Raw genomic sequence first — 21,146 nt, 5'->3', positions numbered from 1 at the left:
ATGATCTTAGTTTTCTGAACGTTGAGCTTTAAGCCAACTTTTTCCACTTTCTTCTTTCACTTTCATTAAGAGGCTCTCTAATTCTTCTTCATTTTCTGCCATAAGAGTGGTGTCATCTGCATATCTGAGGTTATTGATATTCTCCCAGCAATCTTGATTCCAGCTTGTGCTGCTTCCAGCCCAGCGTTTCTCATGATGTACTCTGCATATAAGTTAAATAAGCAGGGTGACAATATACAGCCTTGACGTACTCCTTTCCCGATTTGGAACCAGTCTGTTGTTCCATGTCCAGTTCTAACTGTTGCTTCCTGACCTGCATACAGGTTTCTCAAGAGGCAGGTCGGGTGGTCTGGTATTCCCATCTCTTTCAGAATTTTCCACAGTTTATTGTGATCCACACAGTCAAAGGCTTTGGCATAGTCCATAAAGCAGAAATGGATGTTTTTCTGGAACTCTCTTGCCTTTTCAATGATCCAGTGGATGTTGATCTCTGGTTCCTCTGCCTTTTCTAAAACCAGCCTGAACATCTGGAATTTCACGGTTCACTTACTGCTGAAGCCTGGCTTAGAGATTTTTGAGCATTACTTTACTAGTGTGTGAGATGAGGGCAATTGTGTGGTAGTTTGAGCCTTCTTTTGCATTGCCGTTCTTTGGGATTGGAATGAAAACTGACCTTTTCCAGTCCTGTGGCCACTGCTGAGTTTTCCAAATTTGCTGTCATATTGAGTGCAGCACTTTAACAGCATCATCTTTCAGGATTTGAAATAGCTCAACTGGAATTCCATCACCTCCACTAGCTTGGTTCGTGGTGATGCTTCCTAAGGCCCACTTGACTTCACATTCTGGGATGTCTGGCTTTAGGCAAGTGATCATACCATTGTGATTCTCTGATCATGAAGATCATTTTCATAGTTCTTCTATGTAAGTATCTTCCATTCACGAGTTATTGTGACTTCATATTGCTGGTACTATTGAACTCTGCAACTTTGATCCTTTAAAGTACTTTTTAGCTATTGCCATTCCCTTCTCCAGGGGATCTTCCTGACCCAGGGATCAAACCTGGGTCTCCCACACTGCTGGTAGATTTTTACTGTCTGAGCCACCAGGGAAGCCTTATTGCCTTTACATATACTCAGTTAACTTTTAGCAGATCAAGATCCTTTAATAAGATAGAATGGAAATTAAATGTATGTTAATACTTTAAAAAATACATTTTCTCAAATAAAACCTCACAATGCTGCAGTAATCCACAATTGTGATATAGAGAATTTACTCATAGTGCTGTCCTGAATTTATTCCCCACACTGATCTCCTCCCAAGTAAGCTAAATTTCATTTCAGTCCTCAAATGATACTGAGCAAGGGCTAATGGGAGGTTTTTCTGTTGAACTCTCTTCTTTTACAGGTAGTGATTGTCATTGTATGGTAGGTAGAGGTGTTCCATGCCTATATGTCTTTTTTAAAATGATAATCTTAATTTTTACTAATATACATTATTAAAAATCTGTGGTCATGGGTGATAATAGGGAACACAGTGCTTGCTTTGCTTTTGTTTAAGGAATTCACTTATATGGGATCATAATCAATTATCCACTGTCATGAAATCTAGACAGCTCTGAAAACCAAGTGCTTTTTAAAAATAAGCTTGTTGTCAAATTTGTTTTGGTAGTAAAGCTTGACCTTCACTAACACGAGGCTTTTGCAGGCTTTATCTCACTTAGTATGAGCATTCATGCATTTTGCAGATCATGGTGTTACAGTGTTTGGATGGTGTGCATACCCTATTTTATTAAAACAAAATTCAGGAACATATATGGTAACAAAAATTTTGGAAAAGAGATTATATACCTGCACTATATCTTTAGATCCTTTTAAAGTTGATACCATTATCATTGTTATTTTTAAAATGAAAAAAGGTTAAGCAGTTGCTCAAGGTCATATGGCAAATAATTCATGCCAGTGAGTTGCAGAGTCCAAGCTCTGAACCATTAACTATTGAATGCTGCTTCTCTTCCTGCTCTTCTGTAAAACTGTAAGTATATAGATGAACTGTAGCATAAGATCAAATTTAGTCAAAATTTGCTTGCTTAAAATTTCAATACCTTTGATTTATGGTTTAAGTAATTGGATATATCAGAGAACCAATAAGCTGTATTCTGCAGATAGTTCATGCTAACACTCTGTGAGCTATCCAAAATATCAGTATAGAAGTGGCAAACTTAGAACACATTTAGCAAACCTGTGATGTAATGATTATATAAAGTTTCAAAGTTACATGAAAGAGCAGATAAATGAGTCCCATAAACTCATTTGCTCTTTAATAGCATTCAGTCCCTTCTTTTTCTTTTATATTTCGCTTGTACTTCCTCTCAATTCATACTGACTATTTTGAAGCAAGTTTCAGAAGTATGACTTACTTAAATCTGAAATGTTTCTGTAAAAAGTAACTTTACCTCATCAACTATTTGGATACTTGCTTCATAATTCATATAGGAAAGATAGGATAAGTATGCTTCATTCTTTTCCTTTACCAGTTTTCACAATTAAAATTGGTTCCTTTCTGTTATCAAAGATGAGAAATGAGGTTTTTGGCTTGTGTATTTAATGAATTAGTTGGATTTTTTAAAAAATTTACGTATTTATTTATGGCTGCATTGGGTCTTCATTGATGTGCGGGCTTTCTCTAGTTGCATCGAGCCAGGGCTATTCTTTGTTGTTGCTTGCAGGGTCTGGGCTTCAGTAGTTGTGTTACATGGGCTTTAGTTGCTCCTAGGTATTTGGGATCTTCCTGAGCCAGGGATTGAACCCATGTACCCTGCATTAGTGGGCGGATTCTTAACCTCTGGACCACCAGGGAAATCTCTAGTTGGATCTTTTTGAATTTAATATTTGAGTTCATTTGTGCTTCAATCCATTATAGTTATCCAATGGATGCTTTTCAATTATTCCAATTTTGACTGGAGGGAGTCTTCTCAAATTGGTTCCTGAGTCCTTATGATATGACCCTCATAGCCTTTGATTGCTTCCTTGCATCTTCCTGTAAGATCTTTCAGATTTTTCTAGTACATTTCTTGCCCCACATCTAAGATTATCTTTCTTTGGGTATCCCAATTTATCCGTTTTCTTTGGAGCCCATGTTCCTTAAATGGGAAAGTGTTTGTCAAGATCACAGTCTGGGCACAAGGGGTGTTTCTTGCTAGAAAATCAGGTTGGTTGTTTCTAGGCTTTTTCAACAGATGATGGAGAGATTTGTTTCTAAGCATAAAATATATTGTTAGTTCACACGTACTTCATTTCAAATTTGGAACTACAGCTTCCATTAGGCTTACAGCTATACTGCATGTCCAAAATTTTAGCTTCAAAGATACCATCTTAATTACTCCTATATGGTTTATCCCAACCAGCCAACCAACACTGCCACCAATAATTTGGCTTCTGAAAGCAGTTTGTGATTTATTGTAATTCTCTTAGTCCTGAAGGTACATTCACCAAAATGTACAGATTCTATTTCAGAGTCACTTGGTACTACCCTGTTGTAAATGCCACAACTGGATGGCAGTTGGATTCGTTTCATTTTACTGTCAGTTTTCAAGGATTACTTCTTAAAATTTACTTTTGTTTTATAATGTAAAATGTTTACTGATTCTAAAGTCACATCTATACAATGTGTATTTAGAGAACTTATCTTCTTTGTTCCCTATACCTATAGTCCTTCCTTCTTCCTATGGGTAATCATTTTAATGTAGTTATTCTATTTGTAAATAACAATTTGTATACATAAATACATACATGTTGCCTTTCCTCAGTGATAGCATATTGCACATTGTTTTACTACTGTGCTTTTTCCACTTAATATATCCTGTAGTGTATAGTGATATTTTTCAGACCTTTTTTACACCTGCCTAGCTCTGCATTGTATGGGTGTATTATAGTTTATTCAGCAGTCTACTATTAATAGACATTTGAGTTTATCATTTAAAACTGTAACATTGATATTTTCAGAGGGAAATTTCTATGTTATGAATGGCTGTTACTGTATGATAGAACTCAACCTCTTGTTCTTAAAGCCCCCTGACATTTTGTCTTCTCTGAGTCTGAATGACCACAACTTAATTTTTAGCCATTTAAAATAGCACTGGCAGCAGCTGGATTGGCCTGTCTGCTCTTGTAATAAGACTGTTTTTAGAAGCCTTTCTCATATATTGTTCTCATGTGTTCTTATATATCTATATATCTCTATTGCATATCACTTAGAGGCAAACTAGCTTGTGTGTTCTTTTTGAATCAACTAACAAAAGTTGTATTTCCTGTACGTGACAAAATAGGTTGGTGGCAAGTAACCTGAGAAAGCACTTTTATGGCTACTGTCCTTATTAGTAAGGGGTCAGCAAAGTATGAAATAATAGAGCAGTAGTTCCTTTAGAGGTAAAGTCTTACATGAAGAGTAAATGAATTAGTACTGTAAATTGCTTTAGAATAATACCATGTTTCTGCATTGCGATTATTTGAAAAAAAGAAATCCAGATAATGTGGCTCATTTAGCAGGTTACTAATGGAACTTGTAACAGTTCTTCCAAACAGTATCTAAAAAGATTATTTGAAAAGTATGTAAAGATTTAGAAACCGTTGTGTTTTTTGATGATCATAGTACTTAAAACCGGTGACTTTGTGTCTGAGCATAAATGTATTCTGATGACATCAGCTTTGATCAGTTCAAGCTGAAGCAGTAATTAACGCTCAACTTTACTGTGCTCTACACTACACGGTATACTATATGGACCCAGAGTGCTAAGAGTAAAAGTGTGGGAGATGGGCGTTCAAATAAGTATGGTAAGATAAACCACTGCAATTTAAATAACTACAGTAAAAGGATAAAAGTCAAACTCCACAAAGTGACATTTGAGCTGGTGAGTTTTCTGATAGTCACTAAGAAAGACAAGAGTACTACTATATAAAGTACAAGGCTTCGAAGACGTCTCACCACCAGAAAGTGCGGCCATACGAGCCGGCTCGGAGAGTGAATGTGAGGGCGACAACTTGGACCCTAAATAAGGATACAGTAAAATGGCAAGCCACTGCAGTGTTCTTGCCTGCAGAATCCCAGGGACTGGGGAGCCTGGTGGGCTTCCGTCTACGGGGTCGCACAGAGTCGGACACGACTGAAGCGACTTAGCAGCAGTAGCAGTAGCAACCCTCCGCCTCAGTGCAACGGGGAGGAAGAAGGGAAGGAGTCCGGTTTTCTATGCAACGGGTCGCAGTGTCCCTTAAGCGCCTTTTGGCTACCTCTCAAGGACAGTCCAGTTTCTTAACGCCCTGCTCCTCCCCTGGCGCTGTGGCCGGGGTCCCTGCACAGAGATTCTCGTCCCGGCGGGAAACGCAGGGAGCCGCGGCCCGTGCGCCTTGACTCCGAGTGAGGCCCCGCGCGCGTGGGCCCGGCGCTGGCCCGGAGGACCCCATGCGGGGCGGGGACCGGCTCCCCGCGCAGGCCGGCCTAGGTGGCTCGGCAGCTCCCGGGCGCCCCCTGGCCCGGCCCCGGCGCCGGAGGTTTCCGGTGAGCTGCAGTCGCCGGTTATGACGACTCCCTCAGCCCGAGCCGCCGCCGCCGCAGCCCCGGCTTCCCAGGCTCCAGGTGGGACTCGCCCCGCGACCGCGGAATCTTCACCCGCCCTCCGCCCTTTGCCTCGCCCGGGCGCGCGGTGGACGCTTCTGCCTGCTCCCGGCGCGGCTTCCCGGGCTGGCGCTTCTCCACGGGTCCGCCCGCGCCTACCCGAGGGCCGAGAAGGCGGACGTGGGGAAGCCGACCTGATCCTCCCGTTAGCGAGGGCTCGGCCCCCTCCACGGCGCCCGCCGCGGCGCGCGGGGCAACATGCCGGGTTTCCCAGGCCGGGACGGAGCCTCCTTCCAGGCCCCTCCCAGGCGTGTTGAGGTCTGGGGTGGGAGGGTGCAGTGTGCGGTGCTGGGGGGCGGGCGGTCCCCGGGAATCTCTGCGCCTCGAACCCCAGCGCGGCATCATGGCTGCGGAAGGGCGCTCGCCACCGATCCCGCCGCCTTGGCTCCCCAGACGTTGTAGCGGACCGCTGATGGGTCTCACCTGGCCATCCCAGGCCCTTTCTAACCTCCTGCCTCGTTAAACCAGTGCTAGTTGGGGCGAGCCGTTTTAGGAGTCCTTGTGGGTCTCATATGGAAAAGGTTAACTTTTCACCTGTCCACTGGCTTCTGTAAACTTTCCAGCCTCTCTCAGAGTGTTGTCCCATCTCACCCACTGTGTTCCTTGTCACTGACGGAGTTTCACCTCTCATTCTCTTTCAAGTTTTCTCCCTTTCCCCTCCCCTTTCTTAGGCCAGTGGAAATCCAGTCATGGTATCCCCATAGAGAGGTGGGGGGAACCAGCAGCTTTGCGCAGAAGGAAAAAGTAGCTCAGCTGCTAAAGCGTCCATCTCCTGAAGTGTGCCCGCCTGTCCCTTAGGGGCTCTCCCTGCAAGAGGACTCAACCTCGGAAAAGCTCTCTGTCAGGCCCCGGGGTTGTGCTTTCATGCACAGCAGCCACTCCTGCTAGTTTATGCAAGTGGGTACGTGCCCTCTGCAAAAGCCAGGTCTCTGATATGAACCTGTAGATTTTTCCTTTGGCGGAAAAATCGTTTGCGGATCCGTGCGTTTAGTTATGGCTAGAGCTCAGTAGAGGACAATGGACTTGGCTAACCAAAGGTCAACTTGGTCATAATAATGACCTATTTCTGAGAGAGACTGGCCATTCTGCCTGTTGAATCTGAAAGCAGGGAGCAGTTTCATTCGGTGAGTCGGATTACTGTGGTGAGAACCAGTCGGATTGTTTGCTCTTAGGAATGTTTTATCTGCTGAGTGTCCTGTTGGCCTGTACCAGTTGGTGCCTGTATGAAGTGGTCATCTCCTTCCTGCTCACTGTTAGAATCTCTTCTGTTAAGTTACTGTGTTGAGGATTGTACCTGCTACCTCACTTTTAGTAGCTTGTATTTGTTAAGGCAGAGAAAGGTTTTATAAGCCAGGCCTTCTGGTTATGGCTTATCTCACTAAATGCCAGACCCTTTGTTAACAGGTTATCTCATTATCTTCTCTCTTAATATTTCTTTTAATTCAGAATATCACCGGGATGCAAAAACCTTCTTTGACATCTTTTTAAGGTAATGTGTTTCATTTCTGACAGATTTTTAGATACCTGAAACATCACAGCAACTTCTGGGTGGTTCTGAGGATTAAAGAGGTAAATGTTTTCATTATAATTAGAGTCACTGTTACTATTAATGTGTATTTTAAATTTTGTGAAATTGTTATGAACTCACAGTTGGGTAAAAGTCTCAACTAAAAATATTAATTCAAGTGACCTTTATTACAAATAACAAGATAGTCTTCAGGGATACCTAAAAGAACGATTATGTTTACTGCAGAGGGGAAAAGGATTTCTTCTTGGCCTTCCAACTGTTCATTTACAATTGCTTGCTCTTGGAACTTGAGACGTGATTGAACATAGCATTCTGTTTCTAAAGGCCCCGTCTCCATCAGCCATATTCATTGAAAGCTGATTTTGAACTTTCATTTTCCAGTATGCTTCAGTGACAGCAGACCCTGCTGGGAAGCAACTAATATGTACTAGGGCTTTATCATCTGGTGGGAAGACCACTTGGAAAAACTAGAGCAAATAAATCACTAAAATGAACCCCAAATGGCATGTTTATTATCTGTAAAATACAAAAAAAAATCTGATTTAAGAGATTTAATCCTTCTGGGATGAGTTGGAAATGCAGGAAGGTGTATGACCATTATCTCTTTTCTCAATGCTAAAGCCAGATGGAGAGAATTTAAGGGTACAGCTCTGAGGGAGACTGTCTGGATTTCACTCCTAGAGTTTTCTTCGTCTTAGTATCATTGTTCTTACACCCAGTGAAAGATAAGCTTCACAAGGGCTTAGGAGTTTAGTGTTCAGCTGCCTATTCCCTGCTGCCTCCTTGTACTTGGCAGAGTACCTGGCACGCAGCATATTCTCACATACTTCAGTGATTGTTAGTTTTAATCCAGCAGGTACACACTTGCTCGGACCCATTGTACTTCCTTTCTTCTTTCTTCCTGGCGTGTTTTCCTGGGTCCGCATCATGTAGATCTCAGCTTAAATGTTACTTAGCAACCCCGCCCCATCCCGTGTAGCTTTAACGTTTTATTTAGGAAACACTTAACATAGCATTTAACATGCCAGGTATATCTAGACATGTTGCCAATATTTACCTCTTGAAAGTCCTAGGAGAAAGGGCTCTTCTGATTTCCATTTAACAGATGGAAAAGCCTAGGCACAGCAAGGTTAAATAACTTGCTGAAGGTCATTCTTCTTAGAAAGCTGCAGCCACATTCAAACCCAGGTGGCCTAGCTTCAAAGTCTGCATGCTTAAGTAGAGAACTATGTTGTCTATCATATTACCTGACTTACTCAGGCATCAGCAAACAGGGTCCTGTCTAGTCCTGCTCCCATCTTTGTAAATAAAATTTTATTAGAACACAGCCCCCCATTCCTAGCATGACTATGGCTGCTTTCCTGACGGGCGCAGACACTATCTGACCTACAAAGCCAAAAATATTTACTGCCTGGCTCTTTCCAGAAAAAAATGTGCTGGCCCTTGGTTTATTTGATTCACAGCCCTTGTCATTATCTGAAGTTGTTTATTTGGTTGTTTATTTTATATTTACTGCACTAGCTTCCAAGTTCCATGAAAGCAGGGGTCTTTCCTGTTTTATTCACCACCATATACCTAGCTCCTGACACAGTGCCTGGCCTATAGCAGTCAGTATTTGTTGAGTAAAGGAACATTATTCAGTAAAGTAGTGAATTTAGTTATAATTGTACTTAACCCTTAACCCCTTTGACTTTGAAGGCTCTGTCTTAATGAGGATGTTATCAATTTGACCTTTAGGTTTGGAGGTTGCTATGTTCATGCTGCTTGTCTTTGGAGCATTGCTTCCTGAGGTCCCCCTGAGTGGCCAAGACAAGGCTCCTCCCCAGGCCCATGGCATTCCAGCCACCCCTTTGTTCAACTATGCCAGCCTCCGCCTGCCAGAAGAGCATATTCCCTTCTTTTTGCACAATAACAGGCATATTGCCACAGTCTGCAGGAAAGACTCACATTGTCCTTATAAGGTAAATCTTATTTATCCTCCTCTTGCATATTTTTAAAAGGTTGCAATTGAGGCTGGTTTGCTAGTTCCCCCATCATAACTTGAATCTGCAGGTAAACTCCTGGCTGTAACTGTGGGTCAGTCGATGTTTGTATTTCATCTCATGCTTCTTAGTGTCTCAACTTTGCTTAGAAGTATGTCCTGCTCACAAGGGTGGGATTACAAATCTAAATCACTAGTAAAAGAAATAGGCAGTCTGTATGGTTTGTCTGTCTAGTCTGTAAATGAAATAAATTAGATTTGATGCAGAAAAGAATATGTAGTTAAAAGTAACTGAAGTATTTCACACCTCTCCTTTCTTAAATTGCACTTGAGAGGATCTCTCAGCACTTCATTTTGGTAATAACACCTACACCTCTGTCTCTCCATAATTAAGACTGTTACTGTGGCCTTCCTTCTGTTTCAGAGTTGTTGGAAGGGTTTCAAATTGGAGCCCATTCAGACATCTCATGAGGCCTCAGAGATCAAAGCAGGGCATTGTGAGCCATTTCCTTTCCCATGGTGCTGGCACAGGAAGCACGTGGACAGGCCGGGCTGGGAAGCCAGCTGGCACTGCCCCCAGGGACCTCACAGAACAACCTCCTGAGCTTCCTGGCCTGCAGCAGTTGTGTGTCCCCCAAGGGCTACAGAGCTATAAGTATTCCCAGGTCTGCTGGTTTTGGTCAGTCAAGAAAGCTGCTGATCCATTCAGTTTAGTTGTGATCCTTTTGGAGATAGAAATTCCATTTTTTATGACTCTCTTGGGACTGATTTTAGAATCAGTTTACTCACTTGACTTCATTAAGCTATTTCAAGAAGTTTCATTTCAGTCCAGGAGGTCAGGGGAGGGATGGAGTGGGAACTTGGGGTTAGCAGATGTAAACTTTTCTATACAGAACGGATATACAACGAGGTCCTACTGTATATCACAGGGAACTGTATTTGGTATCCTATGATAAACCATAATGCAAAAGAAGATTTAAGAAAAGAATGTGTATGTGTATATATATATATATAACTGAATCAGTTTGCTACAGAACAGCAATTAACACATTGTAAATTTCAACTATACTTCAATAAAAAATGTTAATTAAAAAAAAATCCAATTCAAATGATCTGTGGTTGTCTAGCTAAAACCCAGACTTTTGTATGGAAAACAGACCTGGTAGGGGAAGGATTGGTGACTAAAGATAATTGCTGTTAAAAATCTCAAGACTGTTTTTCTTAGAATTTACTTATTTCTCTTTCACGAGTATGTATTATAAAATGTAAAAGTGAAAGTTCTAGAAAGATTTGTTTTTTTCATGGAAAAAAAAATCTATGAGTCCTCTCTGAATGTCAGAAAGTAGACCAGTCTCAACACACACCTCTTCTGTTCCAGAAACACTTAGAAAATTTGAAATACTGCTGGGGTTATGAGAAAACCTGCAGACCAGAGTTCAGATTTGGTTACCCTGTTTGCACCTATGTGGATATGGGATGGTAAGTTTCTGGATGGACTCCCTCCTGCCCTGTACTTGTCTCCTTTCTCTGCAGTGTATGCTGAAACATCAATTCCCAGCTAGACTCTTTTGGTATTAGATAATAATTCCTTTAGATATTAATTTGCTTACACATTCATGAATAATTTCACTTGTCTTGACTGTCTCCCACAATCTCCCACAATCTCTCATTTCCTCTGCCAGAGGGATAAAACAGTATGGTTCACAGAAAATACTTTTCCTCACCATATGCTAAGAAAAGAGATGAATGGCTGACTTTGGTTTTGGAGAAGAGAGTTAAGTATACTCAGTATTTCCAATACAGGCAGGGTTAATGGGGCAAAGAGAATGCAGTAATTAACAATTCATTATCTTCAGTTCCAGACAATCCTGACTACATCCATTTCCATTGTGTATGTTTATTATCAGGGAGTAAGTCTATAAGTAACTTATTTTGGTAACCTCATGTAGTGAGGGGTAGATTTTTAAAATTATGATGGTTTACTTAAGAAAATAATGACTGACTTCTAGCAATGTAACATTTAGAAAATTTAAAGTCCAGAAAAAGTAAAAAGTTGAATATCACAGAATTGTTTTGTTTGCAAACAGGACGGACACTCTTGAATCAGCCCAGGAAATATTCTGGAAGCAAGCTGACTTCGGCTACACCGGAGAGCGTCTGGAGGAGCTCCATGTGCTCTGCCAGCCGAAGGAAAAGGTGGATGTTCAACCCCTTCATAAGTGAAGATGTTTATTTAAAAATACCTGTGGTATCTATTTATTCATTTATTTATTGAGATATAGTTAATGTATAATATTGTATAAGTTACAGCTATATAATATAGTGATTCAGATTCATACTTTTAAAGGTTATACTCCATTTATGGTTATTGCACAATATTGGTTATATTCTTTGTGTTGTACAATATACCCTTTTAGCTTGTTTTATATGTATAAAACATAATTCTTTGTACCTCTTAATTCCCTGCACTCGTAGTGGTTAGATTGTAATATAAATACAAGATAGAGGGCACTATGAGAGGAAACCTTCACTCATGTATTTATTGGCTTAAAGTTTTATTTAACTTCCAAAACCAAGTTGGAAGCCATGTCCTTGTTTTCACACACTTATCAGATGGTCATATTTTGAGGTAGGTCAAATATTTCTAGTTTTATAATTAATTATTCCCCCCAACATACACTAAAGAAGGTAAGTTGATGAATTACATCTTTATAAATTTCCTTGCTGGTAGTTTGGAACAAGTGATACACTCCCACCATGCTGTTCTGTATTTTTTGGCACTTTATATTTTGCAAAAAGCTTTTCAGTATGTTATCTGGTTTGATTCCCTCGAACAGTATAACAGATAGGCAGGGCAGGTATTATCGGTGCTGTTGGACTAGAGAGGAAAACTGAGCCCTCAGAAATGTTAAACAACCTGTCGAAGACCACACAGCTACTAAGTGTGGTTTTTTTACAATTCTGTTGTTGTTCAGTCATTAAGTTGCATCCAATTCTTTGTGACCCCAAGGACTGCACCATGCCACACCAGGCTTCCCTATCTTTCACTGTCTCCTAGAGTTTATGTCATCAGTTCATGTCCATTGAGTCAGTGATGCTGTTGAACCATTTTCTGCCGCTCCCTTCTCCTTTTGCCTTCAATCTTACTAGAATTAAAATGCAGATCTTTTTCTTGTGCTTTCACTCATACCCCATTGCACTCAGTGATAAACACATTGTCAGGGGGCAGTTTGGGGTAATGAGAAGAATGGACGATGGGGTTAAAATCCTGATCTGTGGAAAGGGCACCCAACCTTTTCTGTGTTCAGTTACTTCTGCTTTAAAGCCATGCCTGTTTTACAGCTCGTGCTAAAGCTGAAATGAGATTCCGCATTAAAAAATGCTCCATGCAGGGCCAGACTCACAGCAAAGGGCTCAGTGATAGCTTCTTAAAGTCCAAGAGAATCATAAGCACTTAGGATTAAGGTCTACCCAATGTTTCTGAACTCCACCCAAGCCTCTGACATCTCAGGAGTCTCTGTTATCTCCAGGCAGTCTAAGAAACCAAAAAATATTTAAATCACTTGTATTCCAAAAGTGAATATGTGCTCTGCAGTGCTTTGGAAGTGTGTCACATGATAGAACTTTAAGTGATTCTAGCAAGGTGCCTGAACCAGAAGATTCAGGCAAGGCGTTAACCTGCACTGCTGCCAAGGTGTCTTTAACAGACAGTACTTTATACTTTTTCTGGAGTCTAGCTGTTCATGTGGAAAAGGGCAGGAAATAGTCTCAACCCCATGTTGTACACATCTTCCAAGGTGATTGGCAAAATGCTTTCCTCACCAAGATCTGCTTTGAAAGGTTTTTTGCTATCAGGGTGTGATGCCTTCCCAGCTCTAGATTCTCATACAGCATGCCGGTCAAGGTTAATGGCCATTAAGGGTCAATTGGGAGTTATGGGAAAAGCAACAAAATGGCATTTAAATCTCGCAGTACAACCCAGAGTAGATAAAAGTTTTTGAAGCTATCCCTCTTTCAACATAGTTGGCAGAAGGATAAACAGGCTCCATGGTTGACTTTTAAACTCCTTTGCCTGCATGCATACTCAGTCACTTCATTTGTGTCTAACTCTTTGTGACCCCATGGACTGTAGCCCGCCAGGCTCCTCTGTCCATGGGATTTTCCTGGGAAGAATACTGGAGTGGATTGCCATGCCCCCCTCCAAAGGATTTTCCCGACCCAGGGATCAAACTCACATCTCCTGCATCTCCTACATTGCAGCAGATTCTTTTCTGCTAAACTACTGGGGAAAGGTTTGCTGAAAGTAACTCATATTTGACAAACTACCCTTTCTGCCTTGCATTTTAAGGTCTGTGGCATGTGCTTTCTTCTTTGTTTCCTTTGGCTCGTCTTTGAAAATGCTTTTTCACACAGCTATGAGGGTTCTGAGTGCCCTTTTTTTTTTCTCATGAAGATAAACTGAACCATAAATACAACTCTGGGCTCTTTAAAGTTTGAAGATTATAGGGATAGAACATTTGGGAGTAACCTTAAAAGTGTGCAAGTTGGCAAAAGTATGCTTGGGCAATGCCTCCTGGGGAGGAAAATTCTTAAACAGAAGCGTCATTGGGAAGTATTCATCACAGTGTGTGGTTGCAACCTGAAGGCTATATGCTGTTAGCGTGATGTTTAGCAAGTCTGGGTGTGTCCTTGAAATGTTAATGATCACAGTTATCTTTTTCTTGTTTCTTCACCTTATTTCAGAATGACTCAAGTCTGGTGTGTTCCCGTTACCTTCAGTACTGCAGAGCCACCAATATCTACCTTGATTTGAGAAACATCAAGAGAAACCATGACCGGTACTTCAGTGGTAGATGTTAAAATCTAAGGAAAATCTTGAAATATTTGCAGGTCCAGGAATATGCCTTGGATTTTCTTCCTAATTATACAGTGATGAGGTTCAAGAATGGGAGAGGGAGATGAATGACCCACACCTGTCATAATGAGTTGATCATTATGAAGCTATGTGATGGCTACATTAGATACGATTTTGCTACTTTTTGTAGAAATTTGAAATATTCTATTACAAGAGTTAATTTCTAATGAAAAACTGATTTTGGAAATTGGTAGACCACTTTAGTTATAACCTATGTGCCTGAGTCATGAAAAAAAATTCCAAACTCAATTTTTTGTTATCCACTAGATTCAAGGAAGATTTTGTCCAGAGTGGGGAAATTGGAGGACACTGTAAACTTGACATTCGTTCGTTGATGTCTCAAGGTCAGCGCAAAAGCCCTCTGCAGTCTTGGTAAGCTTTTTGGGGAGGCTGGGGCAGGGAATATGTTTCTGAAGTATTTGTCTTTATTTTTGATGCTTACAAATTTTGGTAGGGACTCTAAATGGAAAATGTTACTCCATTTGTGGATAATTTGGCCTGAGCTTCTGGGGAGTGGTGGCTCCAGAGTGAATCATCAGTTGTATTTGACTTAAGTATGTGTTCATAAAATATTAGGGAGTGATACAATATTTACTGTTTGCTAACAAAGTTCAAAAATGAATTTTTTTAGCTCCTCATAATTGCTGCATGTGTTTTGGGGAATATATTTTTAAAAAATACACACTTGTTAAAGCAGATACCAAGCATATAGAGAAATGTACAGTTTGGATTTTGAAAAAGTAAGCCCACTTGAGTAACTCTTACCGGGTCAGAATTAGACCATCATCTACCCAGGCTCCCTCCCAAATGCAAACCCCATCCTCCTTTCCAAAGATAAACACTACCCTGATTTTAAGCACCTTTCATAAGCATTTTGAACTTTAGAAAGATTGAAGAACACATTTTGATTTAAAATTTTTTGAATATTAAACTAGGTCTATCAAGACATTTACTATCTCTGGAAATTAGAGAGTTGGGGCACTTTAAAAGCTTTTTAAGATAACTTTAGAGTCATAGACATTTAAGAAAAGTTCAAAAGTAGCATAAGAAGTTTAAAAATAGTACAAGGAATTTCCATTGTACCCTTACCCCAGCTTCCTCTAATGATAACATCTTAAATAAGCATAGCACAGTAATCCAAAGCAGGAAATTGACATTGGTACAATGTTATTTTTTAATTTTTCCAAATTTATTTTAATTGGAGGCTAATTACTTTACAATATTGTAGTGGTTTTGCCATACATTGACATGAATCAGCCATGGATGTACATGTGTTCCCCATCCTGAACTCCCCTCCCACCTCCCTCCCCATCTCTTCCCTCAGAGTCGTCCCAGAGCACCAGCCCTGAGTACCCTGTATCATGCATCGAACCTGGACTGGTGATCTTTTTCACATATGATAATATACATGTTTCAATGTTATTCTCTCAAATCATCCCATCCTTGTCTTCTCCCACAGAGTCCAAAAGTCTGTTCTTTATCTCTGCGTCTCTTTTGCTGTCTCACATATAGGGTCATCGTTACCATCTTTCTAAATTCCATATGTATGCGTTAATATACTGTATTGGTGTTTTTCTTTCTGACTTACTTCACTCTGTATAATAGGCTCCAATCTCATCCACCTCATGAGAACTGATTCAAATGCATTCTTTTTAATGGCTGAGTAATACTGCATTGTGTATATGTGGTACAATGTTATTAAATAAACACATTTGAATATTATCAGTACTTCCATGCCTTCTTTATTTTTTTGGATGTCGAGCTCAGTAAAATTTATATCATATGTTTAGGTAAATGTTACCACTATCACAGTCACTAAAGAAACTGTTCCATCATCCTGGAAACTGTCATGCTTCCCTTTATAGTCATACAGGACACTCATAATGTTCATTTTCTTTATTTTTGGTGAGATACAGTTGATGTACAATATTATATAAGTTTCCGGTATATAACATAGGGATTCACAGTTTTTAAAGTTTATACTCAATACTTAGTTATTGTAAAATATTGGCTATATTCCCTGGGTTGTACAATAATATTTCCTTATAACTTTTTTGTATCTCTTTGTACCTCTTAATCCCCTACTTCTATCTTGCCCCTCCCCACTTTCCTCTCCCAGTTGTAACCATTAATTTGTTTTCTGTATCTGTGAGTCTCTTTTTTGTTATATTCACTACTTTGTTTTATTTTTTAGATCCTACGTATAAGTGATATCATACAGTATTTGTCCTTCTCTGAGTTATTTCACTAATCATAGTACTCTCCAAGTCCATCCATGTTGTTAAATTTTTTTATGGCTGAGTCTATGGGGTCGCACATAGTCAGACACGACTGAGGCGACTTAGCAGCAGCAGCAGCAGCATTCCATTATTTGCTGTTGCTGTTGTTCAGTTGCTACGTCATGTCTGACTCTTTGCAACCCTGTGGAATGTGGCACGCCCAGCTCCCCTGTTCTCCATTATTCCCAGAGTCTGCTCAGATTCGTGTCCATTGAGTCAGTGATGCTAACTAACCATCTCATCCTCTGCCACTCCTTCTCCTTTTGCCTCTTGTCTTTCCCAGCATCAGGGTCTCTTCCAGTGAGTTGGCTCTTCACGTCAGGTGGCCAGAATATTGGAATTTCAACTTCAGCAGAAATCCTTCTAATGAGTAGTCAGTGTTGATTTCCTTTAGGATTGACTGGTTGGATCTCCTTGCTGTCCAAGAGAGTCTTAAGAGTCTTCTCCAGCACCACAATTTAAAAGCATCTATTCTTTAGTGCTTCCCTGATAGCTCAGTTGGTAAACAGTTTTCCTGCAATGCAGGAGACCCCAGTTCAATTCCTGGATTAGGAAGATCCTCTGGAGAAGGGATAGGTTATCCACTCCAGTATTCTTGAGCTTCCCTTGTGGCTCAGCTGGTAAAGAATCCGCCTGCAATGCAGGAGACCTGGATTCAATCCCTGGATTGGGAAGATCCCCTGGAGAAGGGAAAGGCTACCCACTCCAGTATTCTGGCCTGAAGAATACCGTGGACTGTATAGTCTATGGGGTCACAAAGAGTCGGATGTGACTGTGACTGAGCGACTTTCAGTTTTCAGTGCTCGGCCTTCTTTATGGATCAACTGTCACATCTAGTATTCCATTCCATATGTATATAATCTTCGTTATCCATTCATCTTTTGATGGACACATAGGTTGCTTCCATATCCTGGCAATTGTGAATAACGTTGCTGTGAACATTGGGGTGCAGGTATCTTTTCAAATTAGTGTTTTTACTTTTTTCAGATATATACCCAGGAGTGGAATTCATGGGTCATATGGTAGCTCTGTTTTTATTTTTTTGAGAAAGCTCCATATTGTTTTACACAGTGGCTGCACCAATTTACATTCCCACCGACAGTGAATGAGTTTTCCCTTTTCTCCACATCCTTACCAGTGTTTGCTATTTGTGTTCTTTTTGGTGATAACTATTCTGACAGATGTGATTTTGATTTTGATTTCCTGGATGATTAGTGATGTTGATCATGTTTTCGTTAGTGATGTTGATCATCTTTTCATGTTGGCTATTGATGTGTTGTCTTTAGAAGAAATTTCTATCCAGGTCTTCTGCTCATTTTTTAATTGAGTTGTTTGGTTTTCTGATGTTACGTTGTATGAACTGTTGATATATTTTATATATTAACCTCTTATTGGTCATATCATTTGTAAATATGTTCTCCCGTTCTTTAGGTTGTCTTTCCATGTCATTGAGGGTTTCCTTTGTTGTGCAATAGCGTTTAAGTCTACTTAGGTCCTATTTATTTATTTTTGCTTTTATTTCCTTTGCTTTAAAAAGAGACAGATCCAAAAAAAATATCGTTAAGATTTATCTCAAAGAGTGTTCTTTTTTTTTTTTTTGGAGTGTTTGTTTTTGACGTCAAACGTTCATACTAAGCAAACTGTTCAGGAAAACTGTCTTTCACAGATTTATGTGGCATGTTAGAGTTTGTGGTGCAAGATCTTACTTCATGTGAGAGACTTTTAGAGTAGGCGTTCCTGTTTTCTAGTGGGCGTTTCCATTCCTAGTACACTGTGATAGCTGAGATCCAAAATCAAATAGTTGATATTTGTTTCCTAGTATCTTTTGATATCATGATAGTTCCCTAGGGTATATTTATGTTAATTATTTATTGCTATATCATAAATTACTCAAACATTTAGCAGCTTAAAGCAGTGAACATTTTTTATCACACAAAGTTTCTGACAGCCAGGATTTGGGGGCAGCTTAGCTGTGTGGTTCAGGCACAGCTGGGCCTGTTGAATCTGTTTCCTAAACTCACTCATGTAACTGTTATCTTTAGGTTTTCTTTTCTGCTTGTTGGCTAGAGGTGTCATTTCTTTACCATATTGGCCTCTCCCTGAGGCTGCCAACAGTCTGGCAGCTGACTTCCCCAAGATCATGTTGTCTGAGAGAGAGCATGTGTAAGCATGGCCCAAAACGGAGACCTCAGTCTTTATATTTATCCCCTAATGGTCACACCGAAAGTGACCACCATCACTTCTGCCATATTCTATTCATTACAAGTGAATCACTAAGTCCAGCTCACCTTCCAGGGCAGGGAATTCATCTCCACCTCTGGAATGGAGAAGTATTGAAGAATTTGTGGACATATTTTTGAAACCACTGGAATAAATATTTTAGCGTTATGTGTGTTTTAAAAGGATCTCTTTGATACTTGTCTTATGTCATATAGAGTCTCAAAGATAAAAAGTTTACAAATGATCTGTAGGTTAACTTGTGATTGTCTTCTTTTGTATGGAAGAAAATTGTACCAAGTGGCTTCAGAAGTGGTTTTCCGAGAAATAGAGTTTTCTTTCTTCTGGGAAATGTAGTTGTCTGCAGTTTTTCCCAAGGTACTTGATAAGTCTTGGAACACCGTCTTTCTCAAAATCCAAAAAGGTTCTCTGGGTCAGTGTTCCTTCTGAGCCTTGCCAGAGTACAAGAAACCTTTCTGAATCTTTTCCCTTTACTGGTAGATTTTTTTCCCCAACTCTCTGTGTAGAGTTCTTCTTTGTCAGAAATGTTCCCAGTTGCTCTTGCACATTAGGCTGAAATTTAAAATCATTTTTGTTTCTTGTCTCAGCATTAAAATTGATATCAAGCTGCATAAGTATTAGTAAGTTTGAGAAGTTTCACATGGGTTTATGATTATTTTCTGGAAATGAAACTCACCTAATGAACAGATCCTGAATTACAGTATTGCAATAAGAGATCCAGGAGGAGCCCTTTGAAAGCATCTCCTGATTCTTAATTCCAGGTTTGCAGAGCTACAGAGCTACACTGAGCTCAACTTCAGACCTGTAGAAGATGCTCAGTGTGACATTGTTATTGAAAAACCAACCTACTTCATGAAACTAGATGCAGGTGAGAAGTTAATTTGTCTATTTTATTTATTGGTTAATGTGACTTTGTTCCTTTTTATTGATATATGTGTTCCTATAACTTTGGGAAGCACTTCATGGCAAATACATGGGAAAAAGTGGAAACAGTTACACATTTTATTTTCTTGGGCTCCAAAATCACTGCAGATGGTAACTGCAGCCACAAAATTTAAAAAACACTTTCTCCTTGGAAGATGAGCTATGAAAGACCTAGACAGTGTTTTAAAAAAGAGAAATCACTTTGCTGACAAAGGTCCATATAGTGAAAGCTATGGTTTTTCCAGTAGTCATGTATGGATGTGAGAGTTGGGCCATAAAGAAGGCTGAGTGCCGAAGAATTGATGCTTTCGAATTGCAGTAGCTGGAGAAGACTCTTGAGAGTCCCTTGGACAGCAAGGAAATCAAACCAGTCAATCCCAAGGGAAATCAACCCTGAATATTCTTTGGAAGGACTGATGCTGAAGTTGAAGCTCCAATACTTTGGCCACCTGATGGCGAAGAACTGACTCATTGGAAAAGACCCTGAAGCTGGGAAAGATTGAGGGCAAGAGAAGAAGGGGACGACAGGGGATGAGGTGGTTGGATGGCATCACAGACTCAATGGACATGAGTTTGAGCAAACTCCAGGAGATAGTGAAGAACAAGGAAGCCTGGCATGCTGCAGTCCGTGGGGTTGCAAAGTGTCACACATGACTTAGCGACTGAACAACGGTAGCAATGTGACATTGAGCAGTAGATTTACTTTTTGCTTTCTTCTCTTGAAAAAGTGAGCTAATTTGAACTTCCCACTGTTTTATGTTCTGGCGTGCTAGAAGAAACTTTCACATCATTGTCAATAACTCTGAAAATCAAAAGATGAGCAGAGAATGCTTGGGTACCCCTTTTGAAACTAAATTTACCCCATTTGGTTTCTCTAATCCCCTGATTTAGTTGGTGCTTCAATACAACTTTGTAAAAATTAAGAGCCCTGTATGCAGTGTAGGTGGGAAAGGAAGGCCTGTGGCCTCTTCTGGTGGACTTTCTGATACTGTCTCCATGACTGAAGCTAACTTGAAATTCTTTTGGAAGGTAGCCCTACCATGTATTCTTGAAAAAAAAAAAAAGCTAAAATTATTGTCCTATTTACAGTTAAAACTTCTAATTCTCTACATGCAAGTACAGCTTTTGCTTTATGAACTTGCTGCCCTGGAGAGCAGAAACACAAATTGTACCTGATTATCCTTCTCATTACAAGAAATGGAGATTTCTGTGCCACACCACATCCAAATTCATGAGAGGCTGGGCTTACAATGAAATATAGAGAGCCCCCTGTCACGAATATTTCAGAATTCCTCTAATTTATTGATCATATTTTTAATGTGCTCCACTTTCTGAAGTCATAATTCTTATATGACAAAGCCTGAGGTTCAGAAATCAGACAGGTTTAGGTTTTAGAAATGCGAGCAGGTGAAAATGTTGTGTTCAAGGTCCCAACACATTTTTAAAATATGCAGATTAAAATGGAGCAAAGAAAACACTGATCTGTCTGAGGAAGGGTTGAACATGTGCAAATGGTTGAATTTATGTAGCTACTTATGCAATAAAGGATATAAAGTTGGAATAATAGGCTAGGGCAGATCTGCGTCTTTCCTGTGTTTATTACTCTGCCTTTTT

General features: G+C 40.2%; 1 protein-coding gene across 4 annotated transcripts in view; it reads left to right on the top strand.

Moving 5' to 3' along the window:
- Nucleotides 1-5,484: 5,484 nt before the first annotated feature.
- The window catches only part of EOGT (EGF domain specific O-linked N-acetylglucosamine transferase), a 57,851-nt gene continuing 42,189 nt past the window's right edge, over nucleotides 5,485-21,146 (top strand). The window contains exons 1-8 of one of the 4 annotated variants that reach the window (XR_008684193.2): nucleotides 5,485-5,628; nucleotides 7,180-7,236; nucleotides 8,933-9,156; nucleotides 10,555-10,655; nucleotides 11,264-11,372; nucleotides 13,920-14,014; nucleotides 14,359-14,463; nucleotides 19,370-19,476. Coding sequence is in view for 3 of the 4 variants with exons in the window: in XM_055414289.2 (XP_055270264.2) it covers nucleotides 8,947-9,156; nucleotides 10,555-10,655; nucleotides 11,264-11,372; nucleotides 13,920-14,014; nucleotides 14,359-14,463; nucleotides 19,370-19,476 (727 nt within the window). In the remaining variant the exon portion in view is untranslated. Of the gene's footprint in view, nucleotides 5,629-5,665; nucleotides 6,792-7,113; nucleotides 7,157-7,179; nucleotides 7,237-8,932; nucleotides 9,157-10,554; nucleotides 10,656-11,263; nucleotides 11,373-13,919; nucleotides 14,015-14,358; nucleotides 14,464-19,369; nucleotides 19,477-21,146 lie in introns of those variants that run through there. The other 3 variants (XM_055414289.2, XM_055414287.2, XM_055414288.2) reach the window with 3 other exon arrangements.

This window comes from Moschus berezovskii, chromosome 24 (assembly GCF_049115385.1).
Source record: "Moschus berezovskii isolate FMDL1 chromosome 24, NW_MosBer_1.0, whole genome shotgun sequence".
NCBI lineage: Eukaryota > Metazoa > Chordata > Mammalia > Artiodactyla > Moschidae > Moschus > Moschus berezovskii.
This window is presented reverse-complemented; position numbering and strand designations above follow the sequence as displayed.